Here is a 23047-nt window from a genome sequence, read left to right on the forward strand (position 1 = left end):
CCGTTTATTCTTTTAAAACATTGCAGTTACATCGGCGACAGCACACCTAAACTAGCAGTATTGAAAAAAAGTATCCCCTTAGAGCAAAAAAATACAGTATTATCTTAACCCTTCCCACCACCTTGTGTTCACTGCTCTTCTTTAGCAGTATCTCAACTCTGCACGCAATGCATAATTTTAACTCAGAGTCACTTCACTCCAACTTTTATTTTCACTATTGTGGATGTTTCATACACAACTTTGATTGGGTCATTTGCCGAAGAACGTAGTTATTATGCTTCTAATGCGTGTTCATTATTATAACTCAAGTGAGCACTTCGGTTTGACTATTTCGACTATGAGCATAAAACTTCCCCATTGCTTGTTGTCTTGATGTTTTTCTGGTATCGTTGCATTGAAGTCTCCAAGCGCAATCGAGTTTCACGTGCTCGCCTTAGTAACCTGCAGTGCAACTTCGCGTAGGACCTCTCCACAACCTAATTTTCGTAGCCCAAAGTTGATGCGTGAGGTTCAACTACATTGAACTTGTGCTTACTATCTAGATAAATTACAACGGACTTTACGCTTTGGTGGAGCTGTGGAATTCACCAACATGCACAGCCGCATAGTTGCGGAACAGGCATTCTACTCCCAGCACATGTTTTTTTCTTGATGGATTCGATAACGTAGAATATGCCTTCTAGTGAATTGTTCTTTTTCCTATTTATGCTGTACGGAAACTATTTATTACAGTAAATGCATTACAGTGTATACAGTAAATATATTACAGCTTAAGTGCGTTCGGTGTACCATTGTAGAGTGTTAAACATTGCCATGTTCAAGTCTGAGCTGTAGCTCTTTCCGTGACCAGGCAATCGTATCCCTTGGTGCAGTGTCGCCGATCGCCTCTCCTTTTTGGTGAGGTCCTTCACAGCGGCTGCGACTAGAAGTCGCGAGTCGTCAGTTAGTAGGGCGGTCACTACCGTAAATTACATCAGCGTGGCCAGATACCATGCTATTGACGCACGGTTCGTTTATGTACAAAACGTCTCTCTTGTTGTGTTTTACCTGCATTATTCTAGCTTACTATTATCCGCGGATGTAATTTTCTTAATCACACTTGACATCAATGCAATTTTGGCCCTTTGTTATCGGCTCTCGGGGTTCCTCAGTTGCTTCCACCCGAAAAAGGGCCGGATAAATAGCTGGTATCCTCAGGGACGGCGTGAACATTTACTCAACCAGGCAAAGAAAACTGGTGCCTTTGCACGTTTAAACTGCAATTTCAAGTTGCCACTGCAAACAACATATTTCCAGTGACTGCTACAGTCACTGGAAACTGAAATTTCTGTGACAGTGTTACGGGCAGCCTTCTTGGTAAAGACGACGCAATGAAGGAGCGGCTGCGTGTGGTGTATGCGGCGCGACGGAGACAATTGGTGTGGCGCAGGCAATAAATGAAGCTCGTTCAGCTGCTGCGCCTCGGTTTGAATGTCTTCTTCGAAATTGTGCATGTTGTAAATACAGAGATTTAGCTACGTCCACCTTGTCTGAGTGCATGTTTCGTTTTTGCCATTACTCGGAGAATCTGGTCACGATTTCTGAAAAAGCTTTCTGTATTAAATTTTTCAGACGGCAGGGGCACATCCATCAAAGCTGGCGTGGAGGCAGTCGCAACGAACCTTCACTCAGTTAAAAATCACCTCCAAGGAGCCCAGAAGAATGTCAAGTTTTCCGTCTTCCTGATCACAGATGGTAAGCGTTTTTATATGTGTGTGGCAAAATACCAGATTAAGTGAAAAACCTTCGCGTAAGTATACTCATCCTGAAGTCACTTCACGAATTCGAAGAGTTAAGTGCAAAAAAGGGAACATGGACATTAAGGGCAGGACACAAGTGCGCTTACCTGCCTGTGCGCCAAACCCTTCGAATATTGCAATACTATTTGGACAATCTTTCACGTTACTAATAACGACTTGATCCGCTTGATACACCTCTCGTAAATCCGAAAACCACTGGCGCCCTATTATGTTAACACGCGTGCACTAGTTTCTTGCAAACCTCCTCGTTGCCCCTGGGATAAACGTAAAAGAAGTAACAACGGGGCTAGTTTGTATTGGATTTGGAAGATGTTGATCGTAGTGCACTTACACACGGGGACTAAGGAAAGAAACGGTGCTGTCGAACAAGTTAAACAAGCGGGCGAAGGAAGCACGCAAATGACCCGAAGCACGCCAAAACAGGCCAGAAACAACCATCCCTAAAGCAGACGACAAAGCCGTCCATACAAGGCGCCCACCTGTGCGAGAATGCAGGTGCGCGCGGGGAACGCTTATAGCGCCCTATAGCCCCGCCATGTACACTGTGCTTCGTGATGATGATGGTGATGATGATGATAATGATGATGATGATGGTTGATGTTTGCTATTGGTTTCCCCTTTGTAGCGAGGTGATGACATGTCATCTTACCAAAAAGGACAAATATACCTATGTTTTATACTCGTGGTTTAATACTGGCGCTGCTGAGGGCAGGCACAAAAAAATAATTAGGCGCAAAATACTTTTTTTTATGTTACAGGTGGCAACTGTCCTAGGCAATATTCCCCTCTCTGCTTTTCATCCACCAGCATTTTAGTCTGCTTTTCGTCGCCTCGACAGCCTTGAAGTTAACTTCTGTGCTACCCTTAAATCCTAGGGCTTCTCGAAGCCGAATATTACCCTCATGTAGATTTGGATGGACACCCTCGCATTCTAACACTGTGTGCTGCATAGTTTCTGTTTCTTTTCCGCAGACCACTCATACCCCATCATTTTGTGAATAGTTCCCCACAAAGCTCTTAGTTCACAAGCAACCTGCTGTAGCCTGAAAAAGCAAAGCACTGCCCTGGGAATTATCGTAGACATTTTCTGTTCTGATGTTCAACTTCTCAGCCCTGTACAGCTGTAACGACGTTTCAGCTTCCATGTTTTCTCTCTATTGATTCGTTTCAATCTGCATTGCCTCTTTTTTGCTTACCTTGGCTGTTTTGGATTCTTCACTGTTCTTTTCGTATTTCATCGTCAGCCTTCTGGTTTTCCTTAACGACTGCGTGTCCACGCTTTGCAAGTATAGGTACCTAAAAACCTTATCTGCCCACCTTCGTTGATCCATTGCTCTTAACCTCATCTGAAAACATATTTTACTCTGTTCTTCTCGAACTTCAAACGATTCCCAGCCCATATCTCCCTGTACTGCTTCGTTATTTGTTTTTCCATGCGCGCGTAAGGCCAAACGGCCTTCCGTTCTCTGGTTCACTTCAAGGCGTGATAGAACGTCTGATTTAAAAGCAGGGTACAGCATTTGCAAAGGTGAGACCCGAAACCATTACTCTTTTCCACATTCCTATCACTTTTTCATATTTTCATTCATTCATTCATATTTTCATATTTTCATTCATTCACTCATATTTTCATTCCTATCACTTTTTCACAGAGCTCTATGCTTCATTATAGCTGCGTTTCGCTTTCCCTTACCCTTAATTTGCTCCTCGTGAGTTCTTAAGTAGTTATCCCCTTCGTTTATCCAGACTTTCAAATATTTATATTCCTTTAGTCCGGGTAACTCGCATTGCTGGATAGACACTGCGTCAGTGGTAGCGTCATTGAAAACCATTTATTCCTTGTTCTCTGCGCTGAAATTTAACCCGAGGTCGATGGCTTCCTCGCCGCTAATATTTATTAGCCGTTGCATATCGGTCTGGCTATCAGCTAAAAGAACAATACCGTCTGCGTATAACATTCCTGCAATACGCTGTTGTACCAGTACGCCTTGCAGCATATGGGTTAGGCTGAACCCTACTTGACTTTCTTCCAGTTTCTGTTCAAACCCTGCCATGTAAAGCATAAATAATAGTGGGCTGAAAGGGCATCCCTGTTTCAGTCCCCGATGGGTGTTGACCTTCCGAGCGCATTTCTGTCCTTCCAATGTAAGGTGCACTCCATTGTCTTTATAGATTCCTAAGAGGAACTATAATAGCTCGTCATCTAATCCCTGGAGTTTCAGCATTCTCCACCGCAATTCTCTGTTTACGTTGTCATATGCCCCTGTAATGTCCAAGAACGTAATCAATAATGGTCTATTCTGCGCTTTCGCAATTTCAATGCATTGCATTATCACGAACAAATTATCATCCAATCGCCTGTCTAGTCTAAAGCCATTCTGTAGGTCCGTAAGTACATATTCCATTTTCTTCCATACATGCTTCAATTTCTGATTTTATTGCCTGCATTACGAATCTATAAACCACTGACGTTAGTGTGAGTGGTTGTATGAATCAATACTGGCTTTGTTGTCTCTGCCTTTATATATTAAATTCATCCTACTTTCTAGCCAGACCTCTGGTATTTGGTTTGTATTACCTTATCAATTGTCCTCATAAACAATACCTAACTTTTAGATCCAAGCAGGTTTATCAGTTGCAATGGTGTTCCCTCTGGGCCCACTGTTGTCTGGGGGGGAAGCCTTTTGCTCTGTTTTTTTCCAATCAAGGTTGCTCAAACTTATTTCCCTTTCCGCAGTCTTCTGTGGCGCTGATCTTATCGGTGCAGGCTTCCCTACCCCTATTGCCCTAAAATTCTCACTAATCACTCGATGAATATGCACCAACGCGTGCTCTCCATCTGAATGTTTCTCCTCCTCATCAATCCAGAATTTTTGATGGATATCGTTTTTTAAGCTTAGTAATTTTACATGCTTCTAAAACCTCTTAGATGCGCTTTTGTCCCTCTTCCGTATGTCTGCCATCCATTGATCGCTTTTCTGCTTCATCTTTGCTTGCAACATTTTCTGCACTTCTAGTTTTTTCCGCGGTAGGTATCCCATTTTCCTTCACTACCTCTGGTTCCATACCAGTTCTTTTTGCTTCTGTATGTTCTCTGGCCGCCTTTCTTTGCTGGTCAATAGCCGCATTTATTTCCTTATTCCGCCTACTTCTCGGGTTTCTCTTCCCTTTTCATCGGTTTCGTAGCTTTGCTTCATTAATCATAACCTTTACGAACGCGATCATTTCGTTGTAATCCCATTTTTTTATGGGTATTTATTGATTTCATCTTCCATTCTATCAGCGATTATCTTTAACTGCTCATAGTTCAAATTAGTTCCTCCCATCGTACCTATTTCTAAATTTGTCCGGGAATGAAAACCGTCCTGCTCTTCCGCATCCGCGTTCGTAGTTTCTGGTCCCACACGCCACTAAGGAATTCTTGTTTGGTAGTGGTAGAAAGCATTGCTTTAAAACGAGAGTGATGAGCTTTACAGCCGGCATTGGCCGCCTCGCCTTCGACTTCAACGACGGCTTCGGAAACTAAAGAAACGGGGGTAGGGAGCGTTGGCAGTGCGGAACATTCGGCTAGCCATATTGTTGAGATGGCAAACTGTGCTGCGGCTTCGTTTGTTGGCATAACAAGGCCTAGCCGAGTTAAGCAACAGCCATTTTTTACTGTGTCAGTCAATCATCAACAACTCATGGCGACTGCACATCTACAACACAAATATTTTAGGGAATAATAGTTACTACTAGGGTACTGGATTTTACGGAACAATAGTTACTAATAGGGTCCTTGATCCACCCCTGGATTTACAGGCTGGGCACTGACACAGAGGAAAAAAAGCCCAGAAACAACCAGAATTTTAAAAGCTGTGCCTGCTTCCTAGACGTAAATATACAGAGGCAGAACAAGCTGAATTTTAATATAAGTATACGCCTGATTATCAGAAAGTTCCTTCATAATGATTCTACCTCTACCGGACAACGGTTCTTTCGTGGCGTGCCGGACACCAAACTCCCAACGCGGCGGAGGTGGTGGCGGGGTGGGGGTGTAGGGTTTCTCTTACAACCTCTTCCCCGCCACATGCATCCTATCCACCAGGATCCCGGTGAAGGGCTCGCGCCTTGGCACACTTACGCCCATTCCCCCAATCTCCTGACTCCATTTACGTGGACGCCGCAGAATACAGACACCGACCAGCTTTCGCTGCGGCTAGTATAACAGAAGACAGACCGATCCCAGCGGCGGCAGCCACCATCCGTGGAGCCCACCCCCACTAGGCCGAAGAAGCGATAATAGCACTGGCCAGAACACGCCAACCGCCCCCATCTCACGTATTTTCCGATTCTAAGCCGGCGGTACAAAATTTTGCGCAGAGGCACATCTCCTTCCCTGGTCGCCAAATTCTCCTATCCCACCCTCCACCCGACAAAACCATAATCCTTCACTGGATCCCCGTTCACGTGAGCTTTGGTGGTGCAGAGACAGCTTACCTGGCTGCTCGAGGACTGATTTACCGATTCACAGAAATAGACGTCGGGCAGCACGGCGCATGAAACTCCCGTGAACCCTTGCTTACCTTTAATGACCTTACCACACACTACCTCCTACAGCGGCTAGAACTACCTCCCCCTCACACGTCTCTCCCACAACCCTTAGACGGATTCTCGCGAATATTACAAACCTATTCCCTCCCCACCAGACACGTTCTCCACCACATCTATCCCCCATTATATCCCCACCCAAACTGCCCGGCATGTGGCGCTCGAGATACCACGCCACACGCCATTTGGGAATGCCTGCCCCTTTACCCCCTCCGTTTACCCAACCCTCCCATTACCGGGCTGGAGGTAACCGGGAGCTCCTCACCCGAGCTACAGCTCCTGACCACCACTAGGGCTCAAGATTACCTGGCGCGCCTGCCCCGCCTAAGGGACACTCGCTAGGACTGAGCCTCGCCAGAAATGAAGTTTTCTCTCTCTCTCTCTCTCTCTCTGTCCGTTTTCTTTCTCCCGACTCACGGCCACGCTACAGCGGTTGTGTCCGCCGTTCTAGCCCGGCCGTAACCGACGCTACTGCTGCGCTCGGGACGCCGCCCTCGCGAATTCCAGGTAACGGCTGGCAGAATATCTGGTTTCACTCTCTGTAGAGCCACCTGTGTGAATTCAAGTGACGTCGCATGGGAAATTCTTGTGGGTGCCGTTTAAAGCTTTGCTTTCCAACCACCTTCACAGCGTGGATTGGAGCCAATTTGTTCTCGCTATCCTGCTGCGTACCATAGTGGTCCCTACTCTTGAGACATTGGTTTCAAGCTATTCATGGCTAATTAGCACGGATATTCTTGTTCTGCAGGTAAAGCAAACATCGGAGGCGGAGCTGGAAAGGTAGCCAAACTTCTTGGAGGAAGAAAAATTGAGGTATACTGCATCGGAATTACTGGCAGCACGAACACGAAAGCCCTGGAGGAGCTCGCTTCGGATCCCGTCGAAACACACTTCTTTGTCCTACGAAATTACGACGCCCTTCAATGGCTCGCCGACATACTCACCAACGACACCATAGGTAAGGTGTAGTGCAGTAAATAATGCATGGCTTTAGGTTTAGGCTATAGCCTGTAAACCAGATTCGTGACGTACGTATGGCATATTAGATTATAATTTAGGGTTTGACTAGTGTCTCGAAATTAAGTGGCGTACCTGCTTTCATCACAACGTAACGGCCCACTACAACAGGGTTAAAGAAAATGGGAATAAGTAAATAACACTAAGAGCATTATTTGTAAAGCGTTCTCTCTACTTGTTAAGTGACAATCAGTTCAACGCTTTCAAACGGAGTGTACAATGAAGGTAACTTATTTTAAAGAAATATTAAAACCTGTGATAGACTACTTCGCTGTAAAAACATTAACCTGACAAATAATTTTGCAACAACCATCTTGTTCCAATCAATAATTGCATAAGCTGTTTGTAAGTCGGAATACATCCCTGTAACAAAAATGAAGTCAGATCTATGCATGGTTATATTTGCCTCCTATCTCTGACTAATAAAACAAGCACGTATTGGCGGAGTCCCCAGACAGCTACCGTGAAGCACGGGCGTCTAAGTTAATTCGGGCCCATACCTCGAACGTGTCGTGTTCTGGCTGCTTAAAGCCGAATGTAGTGTTATGTGCGTGGTCGGCGGCGGCAGCTGTGGGTGAAAGGTCGCACGTTAACTTAGACGCTTCGCCTAGGCCCAATCAAAAGGCAGGAATCCGAAGCAGGACCTCCTCCCTTGAAGAAAAGTATGTTCCCCTCGGTGAGAAAAAGGGATGCTGTAATGTGGCACGACGATTTCCATTTTTTCTGAGCATTTTTATATAGTTCGAGTAAACCGTGGGGAGCGGTGAAGAATATCCGCGGTATGGGAGGCTCTATTCACCTGAGAATAAATGAAAGCGCATAACGGGCAGTTTCTTGTAGCCGTATATGCCACGTGTTCGACTCCAGTAAGTGACGAATCTACAAATAAAATTAAAGTTCAGTTTTATTTCAGCATTACTCATGCGGCCATGTTGGAACTAGTTGCCGAGGCTGCAATCTCGGTTTGACATCTCCCAATCTACTGTACAGCGACGCGTACAAAATGTTACAATCATGCACCGAGATATCGGCGCATCACACAAATTAGCGCATGTGCCCGTGTAGTTGCTGCATGGAGGGGCACCGCAATTTGTGCCCAATATTTCCGACGGTGGCTTTTTTCACACGTGATGTGAACACATCAAACGTAGATTGAGGAAACGTTCAAGATATTTACACTGCCAAAGATTACGAAAGCGAAATGAATTTAGCTGGCTGCACGTCCAAATAACAACATCGACAGACTCGATCACAACAGCCTACTCAGTCAAGGCACCACAGCAGCCCCTTCAAAGAGCACTTTCAGCCCAGCCCTAACGTGATCCTGTGAAGACAACTATTGGAACTGTGATTAGATATTCTGAATATCATTAATTGGCCGTATCTCCTACAGCAAAAGGGAAGCCTAGCAGGACTGATGCCGGATAAACATGGCACAGTAGTCAACCACTTCTTGGCATCCCCGAGAAGATGCTAAAAACTTCGCCCTAACAGGTACATCTGAAAGGATTTGAAAGTAAGCAAGAGTACTCGTTTAACAGTAATGGTAGATTCGGCATTAGCTCCAGACAAAATGTCTGCATAGTGTACACGCACCATGATTTATTTAAAGGGAGACTGATGTGACTCTGTCGAGCTCCTGCTTTTGCTTCCGCTGCGTAGACTGGCTCATATAAACACCTTTTCCATCGGTGATACGGTCGATAAGGCGGTATTTATTTTATAAAGCCCGAAATAATAAATACGGCGGCCTCATACGGCGGCCGCAGCAACTAAATGTACGACGCCCATAGGAAGTGCTACGTAATTCGACGATGGCCAAGATTAGAATTCCAACCAGTTTCGGTTACTATTCTGTGAAACTTGTTTGGTGTCCGAGGGTATCGTTTGATGGGCATTCTCAATATCCCAGTATGTGGCATACAACGCTCCTTCAATGTTGGTTGTAAAATGCGTCAGATAAGCCTACCAGCACGGCTTCAAATCGTAAAATCACTAGCAGGCGTACACAGTGGACGCCCTCTGCGCTCTCGCGACGCTCAAATGCGATGACCTTTTCCCCCTGATTTGAGCTTGCCTGGCTCGTGTCAGTATTGTAAGACGCGTGTTCGCACCAGGGCAAGGGCCAACTTATCCTGGACTGTGCCCGCAAGCAGCCGGTGCTGATGGCAAAACCACAACGAGAACTCGCTAGCGCGTCAGTGTCAGTGTATCTGCACGCGCTCTGCAAACTCGCTCGTGGAGAAATGAGCATTACAGCGCAAAGATGGTGCCGTATAAAAAACATTGCCCAAAAACAAATACCTCAACTTCAAAAAAACAAATCATATGCTTTCACGGATTCCAACCTGCGGATGGCAGCGCAATTAAAGTATTTTACCAAGTATATTAAAGTTAAATTGTGTTATCTGTAACCAGCTTACATTTTTCTTATTTTGCATTCCAAGCAGCTTAGATTACTACTTCTTGAATAGCGCTCAAGCACTAAACAGACGCCAAGTTTCCACAAAAATCTGTAGTGACTGCATTCCTTAGGAGGAAAAGCGTTTGCACATGTGTGGTCCCACTACTGGCCGGTGTGCTACTTCACCCAGAGCAAAATATTCTTACCCCAATTTGGTTTTACAATGTAAGCTAAAAGTTTCGGTTGATTTTAATTACTTGGTACTTGGTTAACACTGTCTCTTCTCCCTTCTTCAAGTAGCCTGAAATTTCTCTACTAGTGTACCAGTCATCCAAGCGTTACATGTTCGCTTGTGGAAGGCCAATTGGACGTAGAGCTTGACGCAGTCTACAAATTAACAAAGTAAAAGCACTTTCTTGCAGCCACAAACTTGTCGTGACTTAGTTTCAACTGAGCGAACGAATTGCGAACACGCGCCGGCGGTCAGCCGATTAAGCGCTGGGATAGGCGAGCCATGCAGTTTCTCAGTCAAGCCAAGCAATCTGGTTTTCAGGTCACACCAAACGTCATAGGAAATAGGCAAGGAGGATGCAGAGAGGAAGGCAGCGTTTCCGAGCTCATTTTTGTACTGAATAAAGTGGCGTAGACTCAGCGAGGGTGGTCGAGACATTGCCTAGAGTCTGCCCATTACAATTTCCGCTAGTGACCCCGCAATCTTTACAAATCAATTCAGTGCCCCTTTAACAATCCGTACATGCCATGTCAGAGAGCTAATTCAGAAATAATGACATGAGCGCAGCAACTCCATGATGTGGCACGCTTTTAACGAACTTCAACACAGTGGTTCTTGTGCTATTGAAATTGTAGTCACTCATTTTATCCCCGCTGAAGAAAGCATGTACACTTGCGAAACTTTATTTACTGAGTTCATTAAAGAATTTTTCTTCCGAAGTTCTCTTTCTTTCACCCCTCCAATATGTTTTTTTTTGCCACAAACAGCTCTTGCGCCTGTTTCTTGTATCTGTTCTGTTACTCGGCTTGTCACCTTGCTGCCAAGCCTTTGTGTTCCATGGTTGGCATACCTCAACTTTTTTGGGGTTGCTGCGCTGGTTTGTGTCAGTATCGATCACGCTTCCTCCCACTGGGAGTTTTCATCCCATCACCCACTATAAATTATGTAAGGTTTCATTCAAGCATCTCACTAACAAGCAATTGTCTGCCTTGTAAGTCCACACCACAGAATCCATGGTCATTATTATAGTCATTAGTAGGAAAAGTAGCCTATTGCTCATTATTCTATAGTGCTTGCCTTGGGCACCACGTTCGTTCTGTTTTTGAGCGTGGTTTCTTTCGCTTGGTTAAAAACTTCTGCAAAACAATTACATTGTGACGTACTCAAAAAAGATTCAAGTTTCTCGTACTGAATCAAGTTTATTGGACCAAGCTATTTCTGTGCAATACACTACAGGCAGTAACAAACGTCGAAAAAGCAGCCGCACGGAGTGGTGTACACATTCGAGAGTCGTCAAGCCATGTGTCAAAGCCCATGACCTTTTACCGCTGTTAATCAGATGACAAATGAAAAATCATGTCTAGAACGGTGTCGCTGAAACGAAAACTTTGTGGACGAGTGACGATATGCTTGCACTGTTTCCCTATCCAACGGGACAGCCTGAGGCGTACTTGCACCGGCAGAAACACACAGACCTTCCGAGTTGAGAAGCTTGCGGTGCCACGATCTGGCAATAAAATGTCAACAGCGCAATGCGCAAAGCATAATTTGCGGCAGTAGCTGAAGGGCAGATTGAGTACTTTTACTTTGGAGTACTGGCTACACTCTTAATCTGGTTCCACGTAAGATCCACTTAGTAACTGGAACTTTTTTGCAAAAAAGTTCCAGTTATATACTTGGAACCGCGTTCCACATATTCTGAAAATTAAGTGGAACAGTGCCCCACATATTTTTGCAACTAAATTATGTGGATCGGCGTTCCAAATAAAAGTATGCGGATCACTGTTCCAAATAAAAGGGTAGTTTAAGTTACTGGAACATTGATCCATGTAAAATGATTATGGAATTTATCCGGTGCGCCGTTCCAGGTACCTTCAGGCCAGCTGTTTATATAAAACGGTGTTCCTATAGACATTGGGAAGCTGTCTATGGGACTCCACTTTTCCGATATTTCTGCTTTCCTGTCGGTATACACCGAGGTCATATGCCAGGCTGGCGGATGCATTGGTATCAGCAGAAAACCGCAAGCACCATTTTAACACAGCCTTGATATATGACCCGCAGTGATACCAACAATTGGAAAGCAGAAACCACCGCAGCAGTGTGGTCCCTGACAGTTCCCAACAGTTGCCTATCGGAGCACAGTTCTATATAAAAGTTGGTCTGAGGCACCTAGAGCGGCACACAGTCTTTGGCTTCACCCGCAGAATCCTGTTCTGCGTTCCAGCTGCATGTAAAGGAAATATACTTGCATTAAAATACGCACGAAACCAACTATTATGACTCATACACTGCTTTTCAACATACTATACAACTTTATTGGGTATTAATATGATACATTTCTAATTTTATTAGCTGTCTATTTAAATTGCACAGAAAATGACCAACGTACAACGAATAAATACCATAACGAAAACACTAGGCTTCAAGTGGCATTTTCACATATTCACCTTTACTCAAAAACATGGTTTATAAAGACGGTATTAGGGGCACCTGCTTCACAAATAAATAGACGTGTGCGTCTACGCGGCACTGACAGACATTATACAACAGTGAGCACCAAATATGTTGTCTTATCAGATAAACCAAGGCAATTCAAAGGCGGAACGACTCATTGCGCTTGCCATACTATGTTTACGCATAACTGTTTGGGAAAATGCAGTTTGCTATTAAATTGTAGGGAAAGGCCTAAAAACAAGCCATACACGGTTGTATTATCACAAACCTACAACAGTGCAGTGCAAGAGTTCTGGAAAACAACGCTCGAGCCAAGATTAACGATAAAACATTTTGACACGAGAGGTCACATGTGGCAGTATGCCACCATTAAAACATGATTATTAAAGATAGTAGTTTCCTGACACCAGACGTAAGTGTAACATCAAGCTATTTGTAGGCAAAGTATACTTTATGAGCGTCCTGAAAAGGCCTGACTTAAGGCACGTTACTTGCCCGAACAATTTGTAGTTGTTTAAAATAATTCATCCCAAGAAATCTAAAAAAAGCCAGCGTGAATCTTATATAATTTTGCAAACCAGGTAGCTGGAAGCATGTTACACATATTAAAATTTAACAAGCAGACTAATTATATACGTCATCAATTCAAGCGGGAACAAGTCAGACATCCTTAAGAATGAAACAAGCCAGCGTTGAATCATACAGGTGACCAGTTTTACAAAGCAGACTTGAAAGCATTTTTTCCAGCCTCATCATTTTACTTCAGGTGAAATTAACAGTTGCGTGCTATATAAACCCTCCCGTCTTGCTATCAGTGTAATTGTGACCAAAGCCCTGCTTCTGCCAAGCAAGAAATGCAGCTTTGTTCAAAGAAGAAAACTTGTTCAAGCCAAATACGCACATTTTCAATTCTTCTAGGTCATGGGTGTCAGCTCACATCCGGTACTAAAATTTATCAATGAAGGCGGAAGCCATCTGCGTAAATAATCACTGTTTCTTTTGCATCAGCAGCAGCACTGCCATGAAAAAAAAATCTCATGAGCTACACTTGAACAATAAGACGTTACAATGCGGTGCCATGAACTACATTAACACCCACTATAGATTCAAAGGCAGCCTGCGCATTGTGCCAATGATGAAAAATAAGGCACGACTTCAGTGTTCAGTTCACATGAAACTTGCATGTGCCAGTAACTTAAACCTCTTCATCTGATTTCACCCCCTTCATGCCTTTCATCTGAACTACTTCATGCCTTTCAAGAGATACTTTAACCTCTACCAATAATTTAAAATCCCAAGTAGAGCTGAACACTTCAAGTATTTCAACAGAGACTCCAACTTAAATGACACCAGGCCACTGTCAAACTACTCATGCTTTCCAAGAACTCCCTGCAAAAGTCCCAAGAACTATCCAAAGGCACACAACCATATGAGCATGATGACACGATGAAAAATATGACATATACGGCGAAGAGGCTGACCACATCCTGAAGTGACAATGCAGGCGGCGAATCCGTGATGTGTTTCTTGCGGGAAATATTGATGCCGCCAGTCCCTTCTCTCAGAATAACCGGGCCTCGAGAAGACTTACTGCTCACCTCATGTACCTTCAAGGAAACAAGAAAATTTTGCTACATGGTTGCTTTAAATGAGTGAGTTGCTTAGTCCCTTTCATAACGCAGTAATTGATTTAAAATCAGTGATTTCTTGGGTTTTTTCTGGGAGTGCTGCTAGAGGTGAAAGTGCGCTAAACAATATCACCACAGACAATCAATAAAATTGCCCTGATTCTGGAAAGTATCCAACTTTGCTGCCCCGGTATCCTGAATATAAGGTTTTTTTTTATCATTGAGAGGTTTCGTTTATTAATCAAATAATAATTACTATAATCACCTTTCGGCATTATATTTTACACACCTTCTCTCTGCAAAAAATGTTCTCTGTACTGTATAATGTGCTCCCTAGAATGCTGTATATAACTGGCTTATTATAACTTACAGCTAAACGATGTTTCTACCACAGAGAAATAAATGGCCAGTCATAGGAAATCATAAATATCGCACTGTGGTAAAAAATTTTTGTGGAATTAGTTCCACCTGAAATATTTCCCTCTCGATATGTATTACCTCCATGGTTCGTAGTGGTATGAGGCAGAAGTTGAGCTGACTAATGCTGAACTAGGCTTTTGCACATTTTTCTTATAAATCGCAACTATAGCACATTTTCTTGCAGACGTCACTTTCTGTGGTCTAAACAATTCCCTTAAAAAAATTACCCCTTATTTAACCACCTGTCAAAATCCCATGCAAGCATTACTCATGCTACGCCTGTATTTGGGACTATTATTCGTGCTACGGGCGTATTAAAAGCGGGAAATTTAAATCGTCAGTTGCCGTCCTATTGTTGTAGCAGCAATCACATCGGGCGTGTCCGTGGTGCTGGCAAATCACGACAACAACTCTCAAAGTGTAAAAGCTAAATATTTACAAAACTAAAATACAAAATAGTGTTTTTTTTTGGCCACTGTTGGAGCATCCGTAATAGGCGGAATGTGAACACAATGGCCAATATTGGCGTTCACGATAACTTCTTAACTCTGCGATTTTATTAGGACGAACAGACCCAGAAATTTAGTCTCGCAAAAACAAAATGCCAGCTTACCCAATCAAAATTAAGACCCGGGTGTTTCTGCCAGGGCCGTCTCAAAGTGCACTCCCAGGAAAGTTTCGCTAACGTGTTCCAAAAAGCTCCTACTGTCACCTTGAGCCACAGGCCAAGCTGTCACTAAAAAGAAATTTCAAACCATTCGTTATAAAGAAACTACCTGAAAACGCGCCATGAAAGACCCAAAAATGGCAGTGCGTACTTACTTGTAGAATGCATTGATATTATCCCGTGCAAGAGCTTAAATGTGTTGCCTTCTGATGATACACTTCCAAGAAGGGGTCCAAATACAATTAAAATGGCCATATGCATTCCTTGTACCACTGTTTTAGGTCTATCTTCGCCCTATTGCCAAGAAAATAAACAGTACAAAAATATCAGAGAATAAATTTATGCCTTGCTTTAACCAGGGAGCACAAGAAAATATTGAACAATGTCTGATTCGTTCCACGAAAGTATAATGTCTTTTTTACAGCGGAAGCCCTGGTAATCTTTTCTTGATAAACAATTCGAGATATCAAATATTTCAACATACTTTAAGCTCACCTGTCCTTGGTCTATGCGAACTGGTGAATATCTATCTGCACAATATGCACAACTCAAAAAGTACTCTTTTGTGGCTTATGAACTCCACAGGGCATTCATAATCCGCCACACTCTCCCCGACGACCCTTCAGCATGCCAAAGATGTCTTCAGCCAGTGAATGCCACAGCCATGACTTCGCGGGAGCATGTAAAGAAAGGAAATAATTTGTTTTCATTTTTTTTCTTGCAGAGGAACAAAGACATTTGTCACAACCTATCAGTGGAGGGCCAAATGTCTCCACAGTCAGCCATATACTCTTTCTGAACAGGTCATAGAGTATGAATACAGAATGTAGCAATCTGCTTTTGCAGTATAATTTCTACGTTCAAAGAAGGACAGAAATGGATTAATGTTTGGTACACATCATGATGCAACAAGTTTGCACCCGAACGTTTTGAAAATATTCCAACTCTCGAGCTGCCACTGACATTGATAGCATAAAATGGCAGGAATGGATTATTTTTAAACTTACTTTGTGACGTTAAGACTTCTAATAGTCCACACGTGAGTTTTATGGGTAATTATTCTGAGGTCTCAGGTTACCACTGACATTGACAGCATAGAAACGGCACCACACTTTCTGCGTGTTTCCACCTACCTTCCCCTCCACAAAAGGAACGTTTTGTTACGACGCTACTGCTCAGACAACCACTTTCTCTTGCATTTCACTACACGTCACGGAGCCAACTAACGTTGACCAGTGTAAATAGACCATCTGAATTCATCGAAGGCATTGGAAGAAACAAGGAACAACTACACACACAGCACAGATAAACGTAAGCAGTGCTGCCGCCAACTCCTTCAACGCACATCAACATTAGGCGGAATAGCGTGATTAGCACGGTAAATTTACGGCTCTCAGAAGACCAACACAACGCAAATAACACGGAAGACGCTCCGACAAACATGTTGTGCAGTGTGTGCGCGTGAGACAATAGCGTGCGACTAACCCGAGAAGATTCAGTACCGCTGACAGGTACAGCAACAGTCAATATACAACTAAGTAACACCACACCATAAGGGGACATGCAGACTCGAGAAATGCGCGCACCAGCCACTTTCTAAATAGCACTAGCTAACGTACGCAGTCAGAAATGTCAAGCCGACTCCGACCCACAAACACACAAGCTTAAGTGAATAACGGCCGCAAACGTTTCTCGCATCGAACAGGCAGCGGCACGTATATCGGACGCAGTGATGAACAAGTCAAAGAACAACAACCGTCACCAGAACATAAATAAGCAGCACTGACCTTTTTTGCGCCTCCCGGCAAAACTTCACTTCGTCCAACAGTAAATACAGCCCAAGGACATGAAGAAATCCGCAGTTTCACGCCACAACCAAACCACAGAACAGGGAGGATTTTAGAGAAGCAAAGGTCTAGCTTTGCCTGTAGTGCCAGAAAAAGCGTAGTGGCGGCGTCGTGAACTACCCAGTACGCCCGCTTGATGGCGCTGTAAACACGGCTTTGTAAACATGGCGGATGCTTTTTGCACAGGCCGCTTGAGCTCCTTAATAACATGGCTGCCCTCGCACGGCGGCCACCGGCTCGCTGCTCCACGGCCGGACTCGACTCTCCTCCTCCCGCGCGCGAAAGGGGCGTCGAGTCCGGCCGTGGCTGCTCCTGCTGGCTCCTGGCTGGCACGCTGGTCGCGTGTTTACTTGCGCCGCGCTAGTGAAGTGATGTTACGCCAGGTGACCAGATGGCCTCGACTGGCACAGACCACAGTGAGCAGCAAGTGAGAACAAATCGTTTATTGACATCCGCAAGTTTACAGAGGCCAGGACATCATTTCATTTCGATCGCTGCAATTGTACGTCGCTTTCGTGACAACATTTTTTTTTTTTTGCCATAACAACTCGTTCACTTGCGCTAAGATTTCGAACGAAGGGCACAAATGAAGTATTGACGGCGACAACGGTTTCCTTTGCACCGTCTTTCTAGCGGAGTGCATAACACTCACCTTCTGTTGGAAGAATCGAATATTCTGGCCTCGACAGCTGCCTTCCGATGCGGAATTTCCCACATTTGTCATTCCACAAGCACTCAATTCCCGTGTTTTGCCAGTCCTCTCAACAACTGATGGACGCAAAAGCACATAACAGCAATAACAGTCACGAAACCGGTGCTCCGCGCACATTGAAACGGTCGGCCGTTGCAGCGGTTTCAATTTGAATTGGCGGCTTTGTGGTTGCGAATTCAGAAACGAGGTGGTGCACCAGTCGGCTGTTCGTAAAAAGTTGCGTACATTTTTGCTCAACAGATGTTTGATGCGGAACTTGTTAATAGTATTTTTAAATAACACATTGTAAGCGAACTGTGTGGGCTCTTTGAGTCACGGAATGAATGTTTTGTATTCTCTACCAAAAGTAACATTTTGCCTGCGCCGTCTGGTGGGCTTGATGGTCGAAAACAGCGCTTTAGGTTGGTCACGTGGGGCGTCGATTTTTACGCCGCCTATAGGGAAGACAGGGAACGTCCAAGCTTGGGAGGCCTGACCAAACTGGTAACCGTTCCCGCCAGTCTGACCGACAGTTCATTTAGTACATCAGGCGCATAACGCGAGCAATCGAGAAAACCGCTGTAGAAGGCCACTGGTGGCGCTGCATGCGGACAAACAAAAACTAGCTTCCGTAAACCTTGAGACGTAGGGGCGCTGCTGTCGTTAAAAGTGTTCACGCAGTCCCGTTTTTTCCTCATCGTCGTTGTACCCGTTGCCGTCCCACTATACTATGCATCAACGCAAGCGGCGCTGCCTTGTATTCTTTCCTCCATGCTGTCAACGCATGCGCACGCCATGCCGCACTGAAGTGGCGGTAGTTTCGTAATCTTTTCGGCCAACGTTTTCTTCCTCCGTGCCTTTGGCGATGCACGCCGTGGCCAGTGACCAGTCCGCGGAAGAGTTCACAAGCTCGGCACCCTTGATCGCTTAAAGGAGCCATGAAGACAACATACAAGTTGGGTTTATTAGAAAGACTGCTTAGTCCCGATAACAATGACACCAATATCATCGCAATCTTCGAAAAAATAACGGAGGTATTAAAGAAAACGTGTGAAGCAGTGGCGACTCCCTAGCCAATTTCCCGCAACTTTTCTATGACGTCACGGAATGTTTTTTGTGCGATTGGCGGCCGCCTAACTGACCTGTCGTGACGACACATGACTGGACGTCTGTAATGGGGCCTCTAGTTCCATTTGACCGCATAACTTGAATGCTAACGTGTGGTTAATGGACTGAAAATTATGTTTTTAGTGCTGGCTCATATGACGTCACTCTGCTCATAAGACGTCAGTGTGGCGCGAAATTTTTAAAGTTTTTCAATACTTCTTGCATTTTTTTCGTTAAAAAACAACTTTTGCGGCTGGAATGGAGCTGAGTGAGATACCGAATCCTAGTTCTTTCAAATTAAACGAAGTTGCATTTTCTCTTCATGGCTCCTTTAAATTTGCTTCGGAAAATGGGAGTAGCCCTCTAAGCGGACGTCTACGCGGCTCTGAGGCTGGAACAAACAGCTCAGATATTAGCCAATTTAACACGTTAGTTGGGCTAAAGTTGTTTCTCTCCGCGGTCCGTGAGCGCGTGCAGTATGTGTGCATAAACTTTGATGACAGCTTTATTTCGTTCTTTGCAGTGAAAACAAAACGACGCTTCTTTATTGACTGCCTTCTCTTGACAAGTCTTTCCAATACCAACAATATATACTGCGACGCTCTTTGATACCCACGTTATAGAAAACTACTTCCGCATAGTGAATCCAGTGTGATTACTCGCTAATTTGCGAGTAATAATACATCTGCCCGTTTTCCAGCAGTTTTTCTTCATGAACACCAATAGTGCAGGAAAAGAGCAACGGGGGGACCAGCAGGAGAAGGCAGGTCATTCGGTGAACTTGAATTACTACGGCAAGTAAGAACATTAGGGTAACACTGCGAATTTTCGCGATACTGCAATGCATAATTTGAAATAAGAATGCCATTTCAGTATAAATATATAGAATGTAAGGCAGATGCTGCGGGGCAGATGTAGTTCTCCGGGTTTTGTGTCATTCTCCTCCTGCAAAGAGGCTTTCGTTTTTGCTTGTGAAAATTATTAGCCGGGACGAGACAAAATACAAAAACTGACTTCTAAGCATATAACTGCATGCGTAGCATGATGTGTGTGGTGTAAAATGTGACGCAGTCGGTTACCCCATCACAACATAAGTAACGTGGACTAAGTACCATTGAGCGCGTACTACACCACAGCGAGATGATGACTGAGTGTTGAACAAAAACTGCCATTTCTGCGAAGCTTTGTAAACCAAATGCATAAAATGTAATGGCCTCAACAAGTATTTCGTAATGAAGATGTTCACAAAAGAACCACGAATTCTTCAGCGCTATAGTAGCTATGGCTTTGCCCGAACGGCATATGGGGAAAGGGAAGACGTTTAGTCCTTCTCAAATTGAAGTCACTGGTGATTTTTTACTTGACGCCTCAAATTAGAAAAACACGATGTTCACGAAAGCGGTTTGGGTGCCGCAGAACACCTGGAAATGGGTTCCTGCAATTTCTTCTTTTGCATAAGATATCCTCCTCTCGACATTTGTAATGCTTTGTACGGCGTTGACAAAAAAGTGGGATTTCGTTTTCTGTCAAAGGACATCACTAAAACTACAGCTTAGCCGTATTATGAAAGTTAACTGCTGCAAGGCAGTTTCATAGATGTCGGCGAAGTTCATTAAATTTTATGTGTGGTGTGCGCGTGTATATTAAATGCGCACGTGCATCTTGGGTCAGGAAGCACCTAATATATATGCGGTTCATTGTTCCAGTTGATGCATGAAAGAAGGCATACTTCACTGCCGTGCACGAGTTATGTGGAACAAGACACGAGCAAAAAATATACAAACGCACTCTCCCCAACCGTTTACTGGGACATAAGTGGAACAGTAACCGGAACCGCCGACATCGCGTGACCCCATTTCTTCGGTTCCAGATAAAAACCACGAACATAAAGAAAAAAAGCTGACGGTTCCAGATAAGATCCACCTATATGACTCGTTCCAGTTATTCTTTCGTTCGGATCCACATAAAATATATGGATCACCCTTTTTAACTGGAACTTATATGGAACCAGATTAAGAGTGTACGTATGAGTGAGCTGACGACTGAGCCTTTCGAATGTGGTCGGTGCCTGAACTATCGCTGTAATTGTACTTTTCATGTTCAAAAGTCTGTAGCGACTAGACGGTACGTCATTCGCTTATACGAATATTTTGTTTAAACTCCATACACGTCGTCCAGCAATGTTATAAATAACAAAAATTACAGCCATGTCACCTTACGCTCCTCGTAAACGGAAAACAGTCCCTTTTTTATTAATATTGATTGTTCTCGTAGATTCGTATCCTACCTGCCGCAAGAATGCTATGTAAGCTTCACCCCTGTCACCCTTGGTTGGATTCTAGACACACATTATTAGACAACATGAAAGCGTTGGTCTTCCGAAATGAACGCCTAGATTGCTGCAGCATTGCTGCCCCGAAATGAAATTGCCGCATTATTGGGATTTTCGGTAAATTTACTACTTTTTACTGTTTAGAAATCTGCTGAAATTATTGGTGTCTCAAAACTACGCACATTATTTCTAGCCTGTTGTTCATAAGCCAAGGTGTTGATTGTTTACATTACCTTTCGATGGTTTTGAAGGAATTAAATAACGTAATGAAATGGCAGAAAATATTTTTGTCACAGGCATCATAAAAATAAATGGTGCAGACCAGATGACACTGTTAATTTATAAGTATTTTACGACGGTTAGAGACTGTCAGATACCTAACCTACAGCACTCCACACAGAAAGCTATGAAAGTAGCAAGGCCCATTGGCAATCAACCATAGTAGTTCACATTGGCGTGGGGCCGGTATAACCAATTACATTTTGCGTTCTGCGCGTTAATCAAAGGGCGAGTGAGACGCATTTTTTTAGTACCAGGATACTGTTAGTATGCTTGGGCAGACCATTTGGCGGCTTTTTGTCAAAAAATAGCCCACAAAAGCTTCAGACTACGCCGGTCAGGATCATCGTTTGAATGGCCAAATAAAAATTTCCTTACCATCTTCGTATTTCGCAGCAACTGGCCTGTCTCTCAAACACTTTCCGCCCATACACTTCTATCCACTGTCCCCGATCATTGCTTCCATCTCTGGCACACAAATTTTTAAACATGTGGGACGTCGCTCGCTAGAACATTTACATGACCGAGTGACAGGAATTAAGTCAAATGACCTTGCGCACCCAATAAGTGAACAAGCACAGGAAACAATCTGCGATACAAATGGTGTGACTGATGTTAATGGACCACAGTGTCATAGATGGCAGGACGAAAGCAAAGAAATTACTTCAATTGAGGATATTCCTTTTTCTGAAGTATTCTAAAATAGGTTTGTGCGAAGAAACCCAAGTTCGAATATGTGTTCTTTCGATGTATGCTCTGCAGATTACAGCGTATGTGGCATTACCAACAAACACCGCCGTGACACTGCCTTGGAAGACGAGGACAAGCCCCGGCCTCGCATCCTGGGCGGTGAACGTGTGGTGCGATCCTGGCCTTGGATGGTTGAGATCAGAATAAGAAAAGATTTAGACTTGGCAAGTACATTGATACTGTCACATTTAATTATATTTATGCGATAAAATTTTGTTCTAAACAAAGGAAGAAGTTAAGAAAGGGAGGACAGCGGAGCCCTTATTACCCGTTGCGAATGCGAAAGCATAAATTCCCAGCTGAGTGCCTGAGACGCTCTATATCACCTCGCGTTACGGAAGAGCTTCGCAAATTTGCTGCTGCATACGCCTTGCTTTGCGATGCACCTTCACGCTTTTGAAGGGCTTTGGTTGTGTATTCTACGTGTTGCTCCACTGCTGTTTCCTACCACCGTGTATCGTGAGCGTTGACGGTGATGGTGAATCTCACTGCATATTCTTCTCATCGCCTTATTTGCGGTATACTGGGGGGGGGGAGACCGCATCTCGCTGCTGTCGAGTTTCAGCTTCCGCTGCGCAAACCAGCGTGAAAGGTAGGAAAATGGTGCTTCAGGCGCCAGCACAGAACCATACTTGTATGTGAAACGGTGAATGTGAATGTAAACCTCCACATATACCTGGTTTTACGAAAACGGAAAATCGGGTGAGGAAATCAAGAATCCCTTCCCTAGTGCATAGGCAAGCTCACAAGAAAAGCGTCAGGCCCGCATTCCTTGACTCTAAAGCAAAGCCAGGCCTTTTCCTGCAAACTGACACATTGTTGCCGAT

The 23047-nt window shown here is 44.2% G+C and overlaps 1 protein-coding gene across 6 annotated transcripts in view; it reads left to right on the top strand.

Moving 5' to 3' along the window:
* Window positions 1-23047, top strand: part of LOC144153655 (complement C2-like) — a 146472-nt gene that overhangs the window by 79655 nt on the left and 43770 nt on the right. For 5 of the 6 annotated variants that reach the window (XM_077685317.1, XM_077685315.1, XM_077685313.1 and 2 more), the window contains exons 12-14: window positions 1612-1734; window positions 7138-7347; window positions 22233-22384. In XM_077685317.1, coding sequence (XP_077541443.1) covers window positions 1612-1734; window positions 7138-7347; window positions 22233-22384 — 485 coding nt within the window. The remainder of the gene's footprint in view (window positions 1-1611; window positions 1735-7137; window positions 7348-22232; window positions 22385-23047) is intronic. The other variant, XM_077685316.1, reaches the window with a different exon arrangement.

This window comes from Haemaphysalis longicornis, unplaced genomic scaffold (genome assembly GCF_048455015.1).
Source record: "Haemaphysalis longicornis isolate Haplotype H1 unplaced genomic scaffold, Haemaphysalis longicornis Haplotype H1 scaffold_9, whole genome shotgun sequence".
Classification (NCBI taxonomy): domain Eukaryota; kingdom Metazoa; phylum Arthropoda; class Arachnida; order Ixodida; family Ixodidae; genus Haemaphysalis; species Haemaphysalis longicornis.